Here is a 15,461-nt window from a genome sequence, read left to right as displayed (position 1 = left end):
GCTTCAGAGATTGGAGAGGCACTCTGGAGACCTGCAATAAAAGACGAAGATCACACTTTACTTTGATCTCACAGTGTTCAGTCTGACTCTTTCTCCATACACAACAACTGCCGATGAGATACAGATAGCAAACCCAAAGATACAGAGAACAGTGGGCATCCTGAAGAAATTCTCGGAGGGAGATGATTGGGAAACTTTTGTGGAGCGACTCAACCAATACTTCGTGGCCAACGAGCTAGATGGAGAAGACAGCGCTGCCAAATGAAGGACGATCCTCCTCACCGTCTGTGGGGCACCAACGTATGACCTCATGAAGAATCTGCTCACTCCAGTGAAACCCACGGAGAAATCGTACGATGATTTGTGCACACTGGTGCTAGAGCATTTGAACCCGAAGGAAAGCGTTCTGATGGCGAGGTACCGGTTCTGCACCTACAAAAGGTCTGAAGGCCAGGAAGTGGCGAGTTATGTCACCGAGCTAAGACGCCTTGCATGATATTGTGAAGTTGAAGGACATTTGGATCACATGCTCAGAGACTTTTTCGTACTTGGCATTGGCCACGAAACCATACTTCGCAAACTTTTGACTGCAGAGACCCCAACCTTGAGTAAGGCCATAGTGATAGCCCTGGCGTTCATTGCCACCAGTGACAATACTAAGCAAATCTCTCAGCACACAAGTGCTGCGACAAGTACTGTGAACAAAGTGATGTTGTTTTCGAAACGTAATGTACAGGGCAGGTCACACATACCTGCAGCTACACCTCCGCAGATGTCTCAGAGTCCACCATCAAGGGTGATGAATGCAAGGCCATTAACACCTTGTTGGTGCTGCGGGTGGTGATCATTGTTTCAATTCATACCGATTCAAAGGGTACGTTTGCAAGGGCTGTGGAACAATGGGACACCTCCAACGAGTGTGCAAACCTGCAAAGCACCATGTTGCAGAGTACGACAGATCCATGGAGGATCACGACGAACCAGAGCCTCAGATCGAGGAGGCAGAGGTACATGGGGTGCACACATTCACCACGAATTGTCCCCCGATAATGCTGAATGTTGAACTAAATGGACTCGCGAGCCAGTCCATCATGGGTAACAAGACTTTCGAAAGGTTGTGGTGCAACAAGACCTCAAGGCCAGTCTTAACTTCAGTTCGCACGAGACTAAGAACTTACACGAAAGAACTGATTCCTGTAATCAGCAGTGCTATCGTAAAGGTCTCCTACGATGGAGCGGTGCACAAGCTACCATTCTGGGCGGTACTGGGCGATGGTCCCATGCTGCTCGGCAGGAGCAGGCTGGGAAAGATATGCTGGAACTGGGACGACATCCGATGCTATCGCCCGCTGACGACACTTCGTGTGCCCAGGTCTAAAACAAATTTCCTTCGCTGTTCGAACCAGGCATCGGGAAATTCCAAGGAGCAAAAGTGCAGATCCACCTAATTTCGGGGGCGCGGCCCATCCATCACAAGGCGAGAGCAGTACCATACACGATGAGAGAAAGGGTAGAGATCGAGCTAAACCTACAAAGAGAGGGCATCATTTCCCCGATTGAGTTCAACGAGTGGGCCAGTCCTATCGTCCCAGTCCTCAAGGGAGATGGCACCGTCAGAATCTGTGGCGATTACAAAGTAACTATCAATTGTTTCTCCTTGCAGGACCAATAGCCATTACCAAAGGCCAACGACCTCTTTGCAACGCTGGCGGGAGGAAAGACGTTCACGAAGCTGGACCTGACTTCAGCCTACATGACGCAGGAACAGGAGGAATCATCGAAGGCCCTCCCCTCCATCAACACGCACAAAGGTCTTTTTGTTTATAACAGATGCCGGTTTGGAATCTGATCGGCGGCGGCGATATTCCAGAGAAACATGGAAAGCTTACTGAAGTCAGTCCCGCACACCATGGTCTTCCAGGACGACATCTTGGTCACAGGTCGGAACACAGTCAAGCATCTGCAGAACCTGGAGGAGGTTCTTAGTCGACTCAACTGCGTGGGGCTCAGGTTATAACACTTGAAGTGCGTTTTCCTGCCGCATGAAGTGGAGTTCTTGGGAAGGAGGATTGCGGTGGACGGCATCAGGCCTACCAACGCGAAGACGGAGGCAATCGATAACACACCGAGGCCACAGAACGTGACGGAGCTGCAGTCGTTTCTGGGACTCCTGAACTACTTTGGTAACTTCTTACCGGGTCTCAGCACACTGTTAGAACCACTGCATGTCTTACTATGAAAAGGGGATGAATGGGTTTAGGGCAAAAGTCAAGAAAATGCCTTTGTAAAAGCGAGAAAATTGTTATGCTCACACAAATTGCTTGTGTTGTATGATCCATGTAAGCGTTTGGTACTAGCATGTGATGCGTCGTCATATGGCGGCAGGTATGTATTGCAACAAACCAATGATTTCGGGAAACCGCAACCGGACGACGTGAGCGCCCATCTCTGGATGTGGGCCGATGCGTTGGTATTTATCCCTTTACACTCGGAGAACAGGGATATAAGTGGCTTATGGTCAGTTTCCAATTTGAATTTTAGCCTATGCATCCAGGAGTCTGTCTAAGGCTGAGAGAGCCTACAGCATGATTGAGAAAGAAGCGTTAGCGTGTGTTTATGGGGTAAAGAAAATGCATCAATACCTGTTTGGGCTAAAATTCGAATTGGAAACTGACCAAAAGCCACTTATACCCCTGTTTTCCGAGAGTAAAGGGATAAATACCAATGTATCGGCCCGCATCCAGAGATGGGCGCTCACGTTGTCCGCATACAACTACACCATCCATCATAGGCCAGGCACAGAAAACTGCGCCGATGCTCTCAGTAGGCTGCCATTGCCCACCATGGGGATGGAAATGGCGCAGCCCGCAGATCTAGCCATGGTGATGGAAGCATTTGCGAGTGAGCAATCACCCGTCACTGCCCGACAGATCAAAACCTGGACAAACCAGGACCTCTTATTATCTCTAGTCAAAAGCTGTGTGTCAAACTTTCAAATGGACTCATTCATCGGAAACACTTGGACCAAATCAAACTCAGATTCACGGATTATCCTGAGCAACCCATCTTGAACCCTACCTTTTTAGATCCCCCAACATACACACCAATGGCAACCGGCACCACGGTTGACCACGAAGCAGAACCCATCCTCCACAGCAGCCCAATAGTGCCCAACACACCAGGCAACCCAGCAAGGCCAGCTGTACAGCAGCCCAGCGAGGGCCCAACAAATGATTCAACAATACCAGCTTTCACACCGAGATGATCAACCAGGGCAAGAAGGGCCCCAGATCGAGTCATATTGTAAATGGTTACACTATTGACTTTTGGGGGGGTGGGGGTGTTGTTCTTTATGTAAACTTGTATTTACTCTGTACAGCCACCAGAGGGCTCATCCTCTGGAGCCCCAAGGGATACCACAATCCCTTGGGAGCACAGGTATTTAAGGAGGCTTCACCGGTTGGAAAGGCACTCTGGAGACCTGCAATAAAAGACTAAGGTCACACTTTACTTTGAGCTCACAGTGTTCAGTCTGACTCTTTCTCCATACACAACAATCCCCACTTCTGATCTTATGACGGAGGGAAGGTTAGTGATGAAGCAGCTGAAGATGTTTGGGATTAGGACAATGCCCTGAGGAACTCTTGCAGCAATGTCCTGGGGCTGAGATGATTGACCTCCAATAAACACAACCATCTTCCTTTGTGCTAAGTAGGACTACCTGATTCCCACTGACTTCAATTTTACTGGGTTCTTTGATGCCAGACTCAGTCAAATGCTGTCTTGATGTCAAGCGCAGTCTTACCTCACCTCTGGAATTCAGCTCTTTTGTTCATGTTTGGACTAAAGCTGTCATGAAGTCTGGAGCCGAGTGGTCTTGGCAGAACATTAACTGAGCTTCAGTGAGCAGGTTATTGGTGAATCAGTGCCGTTTAATAGCATTGCAGATGACACCTTTCATCATTTTGTTGATAATTGAGAGCAGGCTGATAGGGCAATAACTGGCCGGATTAGATGTGTCTTGCTTTTTGTAGACAGGACATACCTGGGCAGTTTTCCACATTGTCGGATAGATGCCAGTGTTGTAGCTGTACTGGAACAGCTTGGCTAGAGACGGGGCTAGTTCTGGAGCACAACTCCAGCACGACAGCCGGGATGTTGTCGGGGCCATTAGCATTTGCTGTATCCAGTGCACTCAGCCTTTTCTTGATATCATGTGGAGTGAATCAAATTGGCTGAAGACTGGCTTCTGTGATGGTGGGGCCATCAGGAGGAGGCCAAGATGGATCATCACTCGGCACTTCTGGCTGAAGTTGGTTGTGAACGCTTCAGCCTTGTCTTTTGCACTCACACGCTGGTCTTTGCCATCATTGAGGATGGGGATATTCATGGAGCCTCCTCCTCCCGCTAGTTGTTTAATTGTACACCACATTCACGACTGGATGTGGCAGGACTGCAGAGCTTTGATCTGATCTGTGCGTTGTGGGACCGCTTAGCTTTCTCTATAACATGTTGCTTCCGCTGCTTAGGATTCATGCCGTAGTTTCACCAGGTTGGCATCTCATTCTTAGGTACACCTAGTGCTGCTCCTGGCATGCTCTTCTACACTCCTCATTGAACCAGGGTTGGTCCCATGGCTAGCTGGTAATGGTAGAATGAGGGATTATGCCGGGCCATGAGGATACAGATTGTGGTGGAATTACAATGCAGTTGCTAATGGCCCATAGCGCCTCATGAATGCCCAGTTTTGAGCTGCTCTGAATCTATCCTTCAGCTAGTCTGCAGTAAAACCACAGCCAATTACAAACAACAACTGCAAGCTAGCCAGAAGCATCCATCCATAGCCAATAGGCAGCTATAAGAAGCTGTCCATCTACCACCAGCCAGTCACCTGAAATCAGCTAGCCACACAAATAGCCAGCTAACGACACTAGCAGCCAGCTAACCACAGCAGCAGCAAGCTAACCACAGCAATTGCCAGCTAACCACACCAGCACACAGCTAACCACACCAGCAGACAACTAACCACACCAGCAGACAGCTAACTACACCAGCAGACAGCTAACCACACCAGCAGCCAGCTAACCACAACAGCAGCCAGCTAACCACAACAGCAGCAAACTAATCATACCAGCAGACGGCTACTACCCTGTAGCCAGCCATGAGCAGGCTGCCAGTTCCCACAGCAAGCCACTAGCACCCACGCCACAACCAGTTGTAATTGCTTCATAAATTACATGATATATTTTTTGGGGCACATTGTTATTGGTTGAGTCACAACAATGACCAATTGGAACTGACACAATAGACTCCAATTGCAAATAGCAAAAATATTACACCGATGAGAAAAACCAGGCATGGTGAACCAACCAGAAAATTTCTGCATGATTTCTGGAGGGGGCAAACAGTCAAAAATTAATAAACAAGCTTGTTTCATTGGCTCTGCCAGGTTACTTATTCCATAGATTTATTTCCCTTTGTGTGAAATAGGTCAACATGAATTTCCTATTCACTCACATTTCCTGAATTTTTAAATCTTTTGTCCAAGCAAACAATTTGTCTGGATCAACATCACCAATCCCTTTATAATTCTTAAAACTCTTACTGGATCACCTTAAGGAGCTCTTTTCCAATGAGAACAAAAACAACCTCCTTAAGCATTCCTCATAATGTAAGCTGATGAATGCAAAAATTTGTCAGGAGATAGAAGCAGAGGCGACATGAGGGAAAAAAAAATATGCAGCGAGTTGTTGTGATCTGGAATGTACTGCCTGAAAGAGTAGTGGAAGCAGATTCAATAGTAACTTTCAAAAGAGAATTGGATAAATACCTGAAAGGGAAAAATGTGCAGGACTATGGGGAAAGAGCGGGGAGTGGGACTAATGGGATAGCTCTTTCAACAGAGCTGGCACAGGCACGATGGGCCGAATGGCTACCTTCTGTGGGGTATCATTCTATAATTCTATGAAATCTTCATTCTACTGAACATGTTACAAACTGTAGCATTTTGTCTATGATGGCTCGACAGATGTGTTGCTTGTAATTTTGCACTTCAAACACCTACCTTGCGATCCTCTGTTAGTTTAAGGGTGATGTTGTTCTTCCAGATTAAAAAGCTCACCACCTCTTGGTGGTGGTCGGCAGCGGCATACTGAATGGGCGTCTTTCCTTCCTTGCAGTCCAGTTTGGGAGATGCTCCGCTTTCCACCAGGAACTGCACCGTGTCCAGGTAACCAGACTTTGCGGCAAAATGCAGTGGGGTCCAACCATTCTGAACGAAGGAGAGAAAATAGCCAATTCAATTCAATCCTCTGTGATCATTTTCTCTTTCCACTTCAATGTTGCCCTCCCCCTCTATCTTCCTCTTTGTGTTATGTATTTTTCTCGACAGATATGCAATGGCAATCTTGGCTGTTTGGAGTTGTGTGACTGTAGCTGCATGACTCACCCTCTAATTTTACTTCCCTCCCATAGGAAAGTTACAGTCGGCATCATGATCAAGTTTGGGACCTTGTTTGGTCAGGAATTACAGTTGGGAAGCAATCTTCTCCAAAAACATATTGGAATAGCAACACCCTGTGCCTGTTACACTGCGGTCAAAATTAATTCCTCAGTTAAATTCTCTTATTACTGAATCAATAAGAGAATTTAATTGATGAGAATATAGTAAGGCTGGGTGCCTTCTGATTCAACTGAATACCACAATGTAGAACTGGATGGGAACATAATGCCAGGGATTAGACCTTGGGCGGAGGGCAGGGAAGAGGGTAATTCCAGCAATAATTGGCAAGTGAAAATTGAGTGGGAGCAAATCAACCACCCACTTTACATTCCAACTGATTTTGAAGTCAACTGAGTTGCAAAGTGGGTGGCCAACTCACTACCGCCCAATTTTCACTTGGCGATGAAAGTTTACATTACTCTCGGGGGTTGGGAAATATAACGCAAAGGGGAACGTGGGGAACAGAGGGGGAGCACAAGGAATAGAGCAGAACAGGATGGTTCTTGGAGGATAGTGAAATAGAGGATTTAAAAATTAAAACCACTGTGCCGGGAGAGAAGTAAGGCTTTACCTGTTTAATAATGCTGGAAATCCAGTGAACAATGATGGGACGTGCTCTAATAATTTTTGGGATCTGAAATCCAATCAGCAAACTGTATCTGAGGGAAAACTTTTCCCATTGTGATTTATCTTTGAAACCCGAGCATTTATTTAGGATTGGCAGCAAGACAAGTAATTCATAGAGTGATTCACAACTTCTTGGTTGTAAGCGATGATCCCTCACCCTCCCCATCCAGTACAGAATGGTCTAAGAGAATGAGACACCTTCTGTGCGTTGCAGTTTATCAGACTTGACGCTGGTACATTCAGGGAGATGTAGACTATCAGACTGGCACCTACATTGACACCAATATGGCAGTGATATCGGTACATTTTGGAAATGTGTTATATGGGTTGATCCTTCTCACTCAGGAACCCGGGCAAACAGCAAAACTCAAGTCCAAGGCTTAGCAACATAGAAACATAGAAAATAGGTGCAGGAGGAGGCCATTCGGCCCTTCGAGCCTGCACCACCATTCAATATGATCATGGCTGATCATGCAACTTCAGTACCTCATTCCTGCTTTCTCTCCATACCCCTTGATCCCTTTAGACGTAAGGGCCACATCTAACTCCCTTTTGAATATATCTAACGAACTGGCCTCAACAACTTTCTGTGGTAGAGAATTCCACAGATTCACAATTCTCTGAGTGAAGAAGTTTCTCCTCATCTTGGTCTTAAATGGCTTACCCCTTATCCTTAGACAGTGACCCCTGGTTCTGGACTTCCCCAACATCGGCAACATTCTTGCTGCATCTAACCTGTCCCATCCCGTCAGAATGTTATATTTTTCTATGCGATCCCTTCTCATTCTTGTAAATTCCAGTGAATATAAGCCTAGTCGATCCAGTCTTTCTTCATATGTCAGTCCTGCCATCCCGGGAATCAGTCTGGTGAACCTTCGCTGCACTCCTTCAATAGCAAGAATGTCCTTCCTCAGATTAGGAGACCAAAACTGTATACAATGTTCAAGGTGTGGCCTCACCAAGGCCCTGTACAACTGCAGTAAGACCTCCCTGCTCTTATATGCAAATCCTCTCGCTATGAAGGCCAACATGCCAATTGCCTTCCTCACCGCCTGCTGTACCTGCATGCCAACTTTCAATGACTGATGTACCATGACACCCAGGTCTCGTTGCACCTTCCCTTTTCCCAATCTGCCACACTTCAAATAATATTCTGCCTTCCTGTTTTTGCCACCAAAGTGGATAACCTCACATTTATCTACATTATACTGCGTCTGCCATGCATTTGCCCACTCATCTAACCTGTCCAAGTCACCCTGCAGCCTCTTAGCATCCTCCTCACAGCTCACACTGCCACCCAGCTTAGTGTCATCTGCAAACTTGGAGATATTACATTCAATTCTTTCATCTAAATCATTAATGTATAATGTAAATAGCTGGAGTCCCAGCACTGAACCTTGCGGTACCCCACTAGTCACTGCCTGCCATTCTGAAAAGGACCCGTTTATTCCTACTCTTTGCTTTCTGTCTGCCAACCAGTTCTCTATCCACGTCAATATATTACCCCCAATACCACATGCTTTAATTTTGCAAACTAATCTTTTGTGTGGGACCTTGTCAAAAGCCTTTTGAAAGTCCAAATACATCACATCCACTGGTTCTGTCTTGTCCACTCTACTAGTTACATGCTCAAAAAATTCTAGAAGATTTATCAAGCATGATTTTCCTTTCATAAATCCATGCTGACTTGGACCGATCCTGTCACTGCTTTCCAATTATGCTGCTATTACATCTTTAATAATTGATTCCAACATTTTCTCCATCACCGATGTCAGGCTAACCGGTCTATAATTCCCTGTTTTCTCTCTCCCTCCTTTTTTAAAAAGTGGGGTTACATTAGCTACCCTCCAATCCATAGGAACTGATCCAGAGTCTATAGAATGTTGGAAAATGACCACCAATGCATCCACTATTTCTAGGACCACTTCCTTAAGTACTCTGGAATGCAGACAACCAGGCCCTGGGGATTTATCGGCCTTCAATCCCATCAATTTCCCAGCACAATTTCCTGACTAATAAGGATTTCCTTCAGTTCCTCCTTCACGCTCGATCCCCTAGTATTCCCAGAAGGTTATTTGTGTCTTCCTTAGTGAAGACTGAACCAAAGTATTTGTTCAATTGGTCTTTCATTTCTTTGTTCCGCATTATAAATTCACCTGATTCTGACTGCAAGGGACCTACATTTGACTTCACTAATCTTTTTCTCTTCACATATCTATAGAAGGTTTTGCAGTCAGCTTATGTTCCCTGCAAGTTTACTCTCATACTCTATTTTCCCCCTCCTAATTAAATCCTTTGTCCTCCTCTGCTGAATTCTAAATTTCTCCCAGTCCTCAGGTTTGCTGCTTTTTCTGGCCAATTTATATGCCTCTTCCTTGGATTTAACACTATCCTTAATTTCCCTTATTAGCCACGGTTGAGCCACCTTCCCCGTTTTATTTTTACACCAGACAGGGATGTACAATTGTTCATCCATGTGGTCTTTAAATGTCTGCCATTGCCTATCCACCGTCAACCATTTAAGTATCACTCGCCAGTCTATTCTAGCCAATTCACGTCTCATACTATCGAAGTTACCTTTCTTTAAGTTCAGGACCCTAGTCTCTGAATTAACTGTGTCACTCTTCATCTTAATGAAGAATTCTACCATATTATGGTCACTCTTCCCCAAGAGGCCTCGCACAACAAGATTGCTAATTAATCCTCTCTCATTACACAACACTCCAGGAAATCCTCCACCACTGTATTGCTACCAGTTTGATTAGCCCAATCTGTATGTAGATTAAAGTCACCCATGCTAACTGCTGTACCTTTATTGCACGCATCCCTAATTTCCTGTTTGATGCCATCCCCAACCTCACTACTACTGTTTGGTGGTCTGTACACAACTCCCACTAGCGTTTTCTGCGCTTTGGTGTTCCGCAGCTCTACCCATACAGATTCCACATCATCCAAGCTAATGTCCTTCCTTACTATTGCGTTAATCTCCTTTTTAACCACCTCCTTTTCCTTTCTGTCTATCCTTCCTGAATATTGAATACCCCTTGATATTGAGTTCCCAGCCTTGGTCACCCTGGAGCCATGTGTCTGTAATGCCAATTACATCATGCGCAGCTGACAGTGCCAGGCCTCCAAACATAGACATAGAAACAGAGAAAATAGGTGCAGGAGTAGGCCATTCGGCCCTTCGAGCCCGCGCCACCATTCAATATGATCATGGCTGATCATTTTTGCAATTTCAGCACCCCATTCTTGCTTTCTCTCCATACACCTTGATCCCTTTAGCCGTAAGGGCCACATCTAACTCCCTAAACATTCATGAAGACAAACATACACAAATCAATTACATAGAAAAGTTTGTTGCTATCATTGTGAATTGTTTCAATTTTTTTATGCAACAAATAAATGTCACTTTATGACAGAGGACTAGCAGATCAAGATGATTGAGCAACATCTCAAATAACTGGTGAATGCTCATCATCAGCTGCAGTCTTGCTTTGTACTTTAAACCTCAGGAGACCTGCAGTCTAACTACTCGCTAACGTTAATTGAGGAATGAAATTTACAACCTGGTGAAACCGTGTCAGGCACCTGCAGCTGAATGGTGCTAACTATAGTGCAGTCTAAATGTAAGAATAGTCCTCATTGAAAGGTGCGTGACTGGCTGGGTGTACAGGTTATGTATTATGGTTTGGGATGTACTTTTCTAGATATCTAATCTGAGCATAAAAAACAAATTGAAAGAAAAAACAATTGAAAGAAAACTCCACACAAACGAAGACAGGAAATATAGAAAAATGCCTATTGCAAAGCTGCAGAAGTGCAGTGTTTCTTGCTCCTTCTCACGCACCTTGTCCGTGACGTTGATCTCGGCCCCCTGACCAAGCAGTGCTCGCGCCATCTCAATGTGACCATTGGCTGCGGCCAGGTGCAGGCAGGTGCGGCCTCGCTTGTCCTTGAGGTGCAGCTGGGAGGTGGATTTACTCAGGAGGAGCCCGACGACTGCAGTGTGGCCATTCTGCGCAGCGAGGTGGAGTGGGGTGGCACCCTGGAACAAGATTCAACCGGTCACCGCCTTGTTTATACGTTCTCCTCCTCAGGCACGAGGCGACTCCGACAACGTGTCCACACAAGAAAAGCAGAATGTTACAAAAAGCATGAAGTGGCCAACATTCTGGTGAAAACATATTTGCGTCATGCCCTCTTGTTCCTGAACACATGCACAATCTATTAAAACACATCATCCTGTCACTTACACATGAGGGCACTGTGAAGACAAGAACGCCTGGTTCTTCTGGCTTTCCAGTAAGAATGGTTTGCCAAACCACTTTACAATCAAAACATTGCTTATTTTTAAACGATGCACAGAAAATGGGCTGAGTTCTAGCTTAAATTTTATCACCAACGCCTTGCATATTATCACTGTAAAGAGAATGCAGAATATAAGGGGATGTCGTTTTGTTAATAATGGGATTGCGTAGCACTGTAGGCACCATTCGTGACAGCTGCTTACTCATAGTGCCACTCTGTGCTTCCATTTTATCTTTCTAAATATCATCGTAGGGTTCATCCATTGAGTTTAATGGAACAGACCTGCTGAACAGTAAATTGTATGGTTTGGTGTTCTTGGCATGGAGCTTCACATGACAGTTACATATATCAGGAATACCAGGTGTTCAGCTCATCCCACCTGGCATGATTTTCAGTTGATTAAAATTAATGGATGAAATTCATAATGCACACTTGCGTTGTGGTTTTTGCTTTATTTGTTCTCGGGATGTGGGACTCCGCTGGCAAGATTAATTACCCCTGAGAAGGTGCTGATGAGCTGCCTTTGTGAACTGTAGAGGGCAATTAAGAGTCAACCACATTGGGTCTGGAATCACATATAGGCCAGACCAGATAAGAACAGCAGATTTCCTTCCCTAAATAACACCAGTTAACCAGATGGGTTTTTATGACAATCCGGTAGTTTCATTGTCACCATTACTGATATTAGCTTTTTTACAATTCCATCTTCATTTAATTAACTGAATTTAAATTGCCAGCTTGTTAGAAATTAGGCATTCCTAAAAATGCATATGGGTATGCAAATGAAATTGTGACATGAATAATACTGTGTTTAAATGATTGTATGTTTCTGCTCGAGACAAGGGGTTAAGAGGTTAATGTATAAGTTGTGTCTTACTGGAACTGTGTAAGTTTTGTTTTCTGGAAAATGAGTATGAGAGACTCTAGCCTTGGGAGGACAGGTGGGACAAAGTCTGTAGCTCTCGTATTAGACTGTTCAGCCACCAAAGAACTCACTTCAGGAGTGGAAGCAAGTCTTCCTCGATTCTGAAGGACTGCCTATGATGATTATGAGGTGAGGACAGGGGGATCCAGATGGATTGGCCTTCAAAATGTATAAACAAGAAAGCATGTGTAATGGTTGTGAAGACCACCCCTTGAGGGAGGGTCTCCATCTGTAAGTTTAGACAAAGAACTCAAAATGCCATTGGGCACCTTGTTTTAAGGGGAACCTCTATAGGTTAAATGGTTTTGTCCATATTCTACCCCAGGCCCACCCCTAAAAAGAGAATAAAAGCAAGAGCCAAAGAGCCTTCAGTGCAGAAGGTGAAGTAAGGATTCCTAAGGATGGTAAGATACCATGCTAACTTCAGTAACACTCTTGGGTAATTCAGAAAGAGAGAGGAATAAAAAGCATTGTTCATGCATGCCAGCCGTCTTGTCCGATTGAGTCCAGTACTCGCTACTTGTCACGGTCATATGTTTTTACTGTATAACTAGTGTGTTATGTTCTATACTAAACTCCGATTAAACATGATATACCCACCATATTCGTTTGCACTCTAACCTGATTATTTGAATGAATAGAGTGCTAAGTTAATCTCAACAAGCTGCCGTGGTGGGATTTGAATTCATGCCTCCGAATCATTAGCTCAGGCCTCTGTATTGCTACTCCAGTAACATAACAACTACGCTACTGTAAAATATGTTTTATAATAGAGCAAGAGGAATTCCTGGTGGCGAGACTGCTCTGAACACTGATTTATGTAATGACAACAAAGAGCTATATTGTTTCTGGGATGTACCTCTCCCATATATTTTGAGACATCACAGACCTTTAACATAGTTGGAGCATTTTCAAGTGTTGATCACTATTGTAATTAAAATATATATATATATATATCGCAAGCTGGTCCTTTCCTACTTGGGTTCTGAGAATTGTTTATGTACGTGCATTGATGTATATTTGAGCATATTTGTGTGTGCATGTCTATGAGTATGTGCGTGTGAATGAATGTGTAATCATACCTGGATGTACCCCATGACGTTAAGCTAACATAAGGGAAGCAAAAATACAGAAAGGCAGTGGAGGCTGCTCAGAGACAGAAAGATTTTACTTTCCACCAAAAACGACTTGGAATGTCTGAGGTATAAGTTAATTCTTCCCACCCCACCCCATCCCAGCCTACCACCCAATGTTATCACGGTTGATATTTCTGACTTTTAAACTGAGTCATTGACAGTGAGGCTTCCTTATTCCCTGCACCTATTTTCTATGTATTTACTGCCCATTCCTAATTGCCCGAGAGAAAGAGCTGGTGAGCCACCATTTAAGAGGGCAGTTAAGAGTCATACTACAATGGTGTGGGTCTAGAGTCACATATAGGCCAGACCGAGTAAGGATGGCAGATTTCCTTCCCTTGAGGACATTAGAACCTGATGGTTTTTTACGACAATCCAGATTTATTTATGAACTGAATTTTAAATTCCCCAGCTGCCGTGGTGGGATTTGAACTCATGTCTCTGGATCATTAGTTCAGGCCTCTGGATTATTAGACCAGTGACATAAGCACTATGCTACCATACCCAATTTCCAAGTCAGGATGGTGTGTGACTTGGAGGGGATCTTGCAGCTGATGGTACTCCCATGCACCTGCTGCCCTTGTCCTTCCAGATGGTAGAGGTCGCAGGTTACAAACCATACCGGGGATGAGGGACTTTATCGTGTTACATAGAAACATAAAAAATAGCTGCAGGAGTAGGTCATTCGGCCCTTCGAGCCTGCACCACCATTCAATAAGATCATGGTTGATCATTCACCTCAGTACCTCTTTCCTGCTTTCTCTCCATACCCCTTGATCCCTTTAACTGTAAGGGCCATATCTAACTCTCTCTTGAATATATCCAATGAACTGGCATCTACAACGCTCTGCGGTAGGGAATTCCACATGTTAACAACTCTCGGGGTGAAAAAGTTTCCCCTCATCTCAGTCCTAAATGGTTTACCCCTTATCTTTAGACTATGTCCCCTGGTTCTGGACTTCCCCAACATCGGGAACATTCTTCCTGCATCTAACCTGTCCAGTCCCGTCAGAATTTTATATGTTTCTATGAGATCCCCTCTCATCCTTCTAAACTCCAATGAATACAGGCCCAGTCGATCCAATCTCTCCTCATATGTCAGTCCTGCCATCCTGGGAATCAGTCTGGTGAACCTTCGCTGCACTCCCTCAATAGCAAGAATGACCTTTCTCAGATTAGGAGACCAAAACTCAACACAATATTCCAGGTGAGGCCTCACTAAGGCCCTGTACAACTGCAGCAAGACCTCCCTGCTGCTATACTCAAATCCCGTAGCTATGAAGGCCAACATACCATTTGCCTTCTTCACCACCTGCTGTACCTGCATGTCAACTTTCTAAGACTGATGTACCATGACACCCAAATCTCGCCGCACCTCCCCTTTTCCTAATCTGCCGCCATTCAGATATTTTGCCTTCGTGTTTTTGCCACCAAAATGGATAACCTCACATTTATCCACATTATACTGCATCTGCCACGCGTTTGCCCACTCACCTAATCTGTCAAAGTCACCCTGAAACATTTTGGCATCCTCCTCACAGCTCACACTGCCACCCAGCTTAGTGTCATCTGCAAACTTGGCGATATTACACTCAATTCCCTCATCCAAATCATTAATGTATATTGGAAAGAGCTGGGGTCCCAGCACTGAGCCCTGCGGTACCCCACTAGTCATTGACTGCCATTCTGAAAAGGACCCGTTTATCCCGACTCTCTGCTTCCTGTCTGCCGACCAGTTCTCTATCCACGTCATTACATTACACCCAATATGATGTGCTTTAATTTTGCACACCAATCTCTTGTGTGGGACCTTGTCAAAAGTCTTTTGAAAGTCCAAATACGCAACATCCACTGGTTCTCCCTTGTCCACTCTACCAGTTACATCCTCAAAAAATTCCAGAAGATTTGTCAAGCATGATTTCCCTTTCATAAATCCATGCTGACTTGGACCGATCTTGTC

At 44.9% G+C, this 15,461-nt stretch overlaps 1 protein-coding gene across 3 annotated transcripts in view; it reads right to left on the bottom strand.

The window, feature by feature from the left end:
- The window catches only part of trpn1 (transient receptor potential cation channel, subfamily N, member 1), a 363,054-nt gene that overhangs the window by 24,502 nt on the left and 323,091 nt on the right, over positions 1–15,461 (bottom strand). For all 3 annotated transcript variants that reach the window (XM_070895617.1, XM_070895599.1, XM_070895607.1), the window contains exons 22-23: positions 10,980–11,177; positions 6,065–6,271 (exon numbers count right to left, since the gene is read on the bottom strand). In XM_070895617.1, coding sequence (XP_070751718.1) covers positions 6,065–6,271; positions 10,980–11,177 — 405 coding nt within the window. The remainder of the gene's footprint in view (positions 1–6,064; positions 6,272–10,979; positions 11,178–15,461) is intronic.

This window comes from Pristiophorus japonicus, chromosome 1 (assembly GCF_044704955.1).
Source record: "Pristiophorus japonicus isolate sPriJap1 chromosome 1, sPriJap1.hap1, whole genome shotgun sequence".
NCBI lineage: Eukaryota > Metazoa > Chordata > Chondrichthyes > Pristiophoridae > Pristiophorus > Pristiophorus japonicus.
The sequence above is the reverse complement of the archived record's forward strand: the minus strand, read 5'-3'. Positions and strand labels throughout refer to the sequence as shown.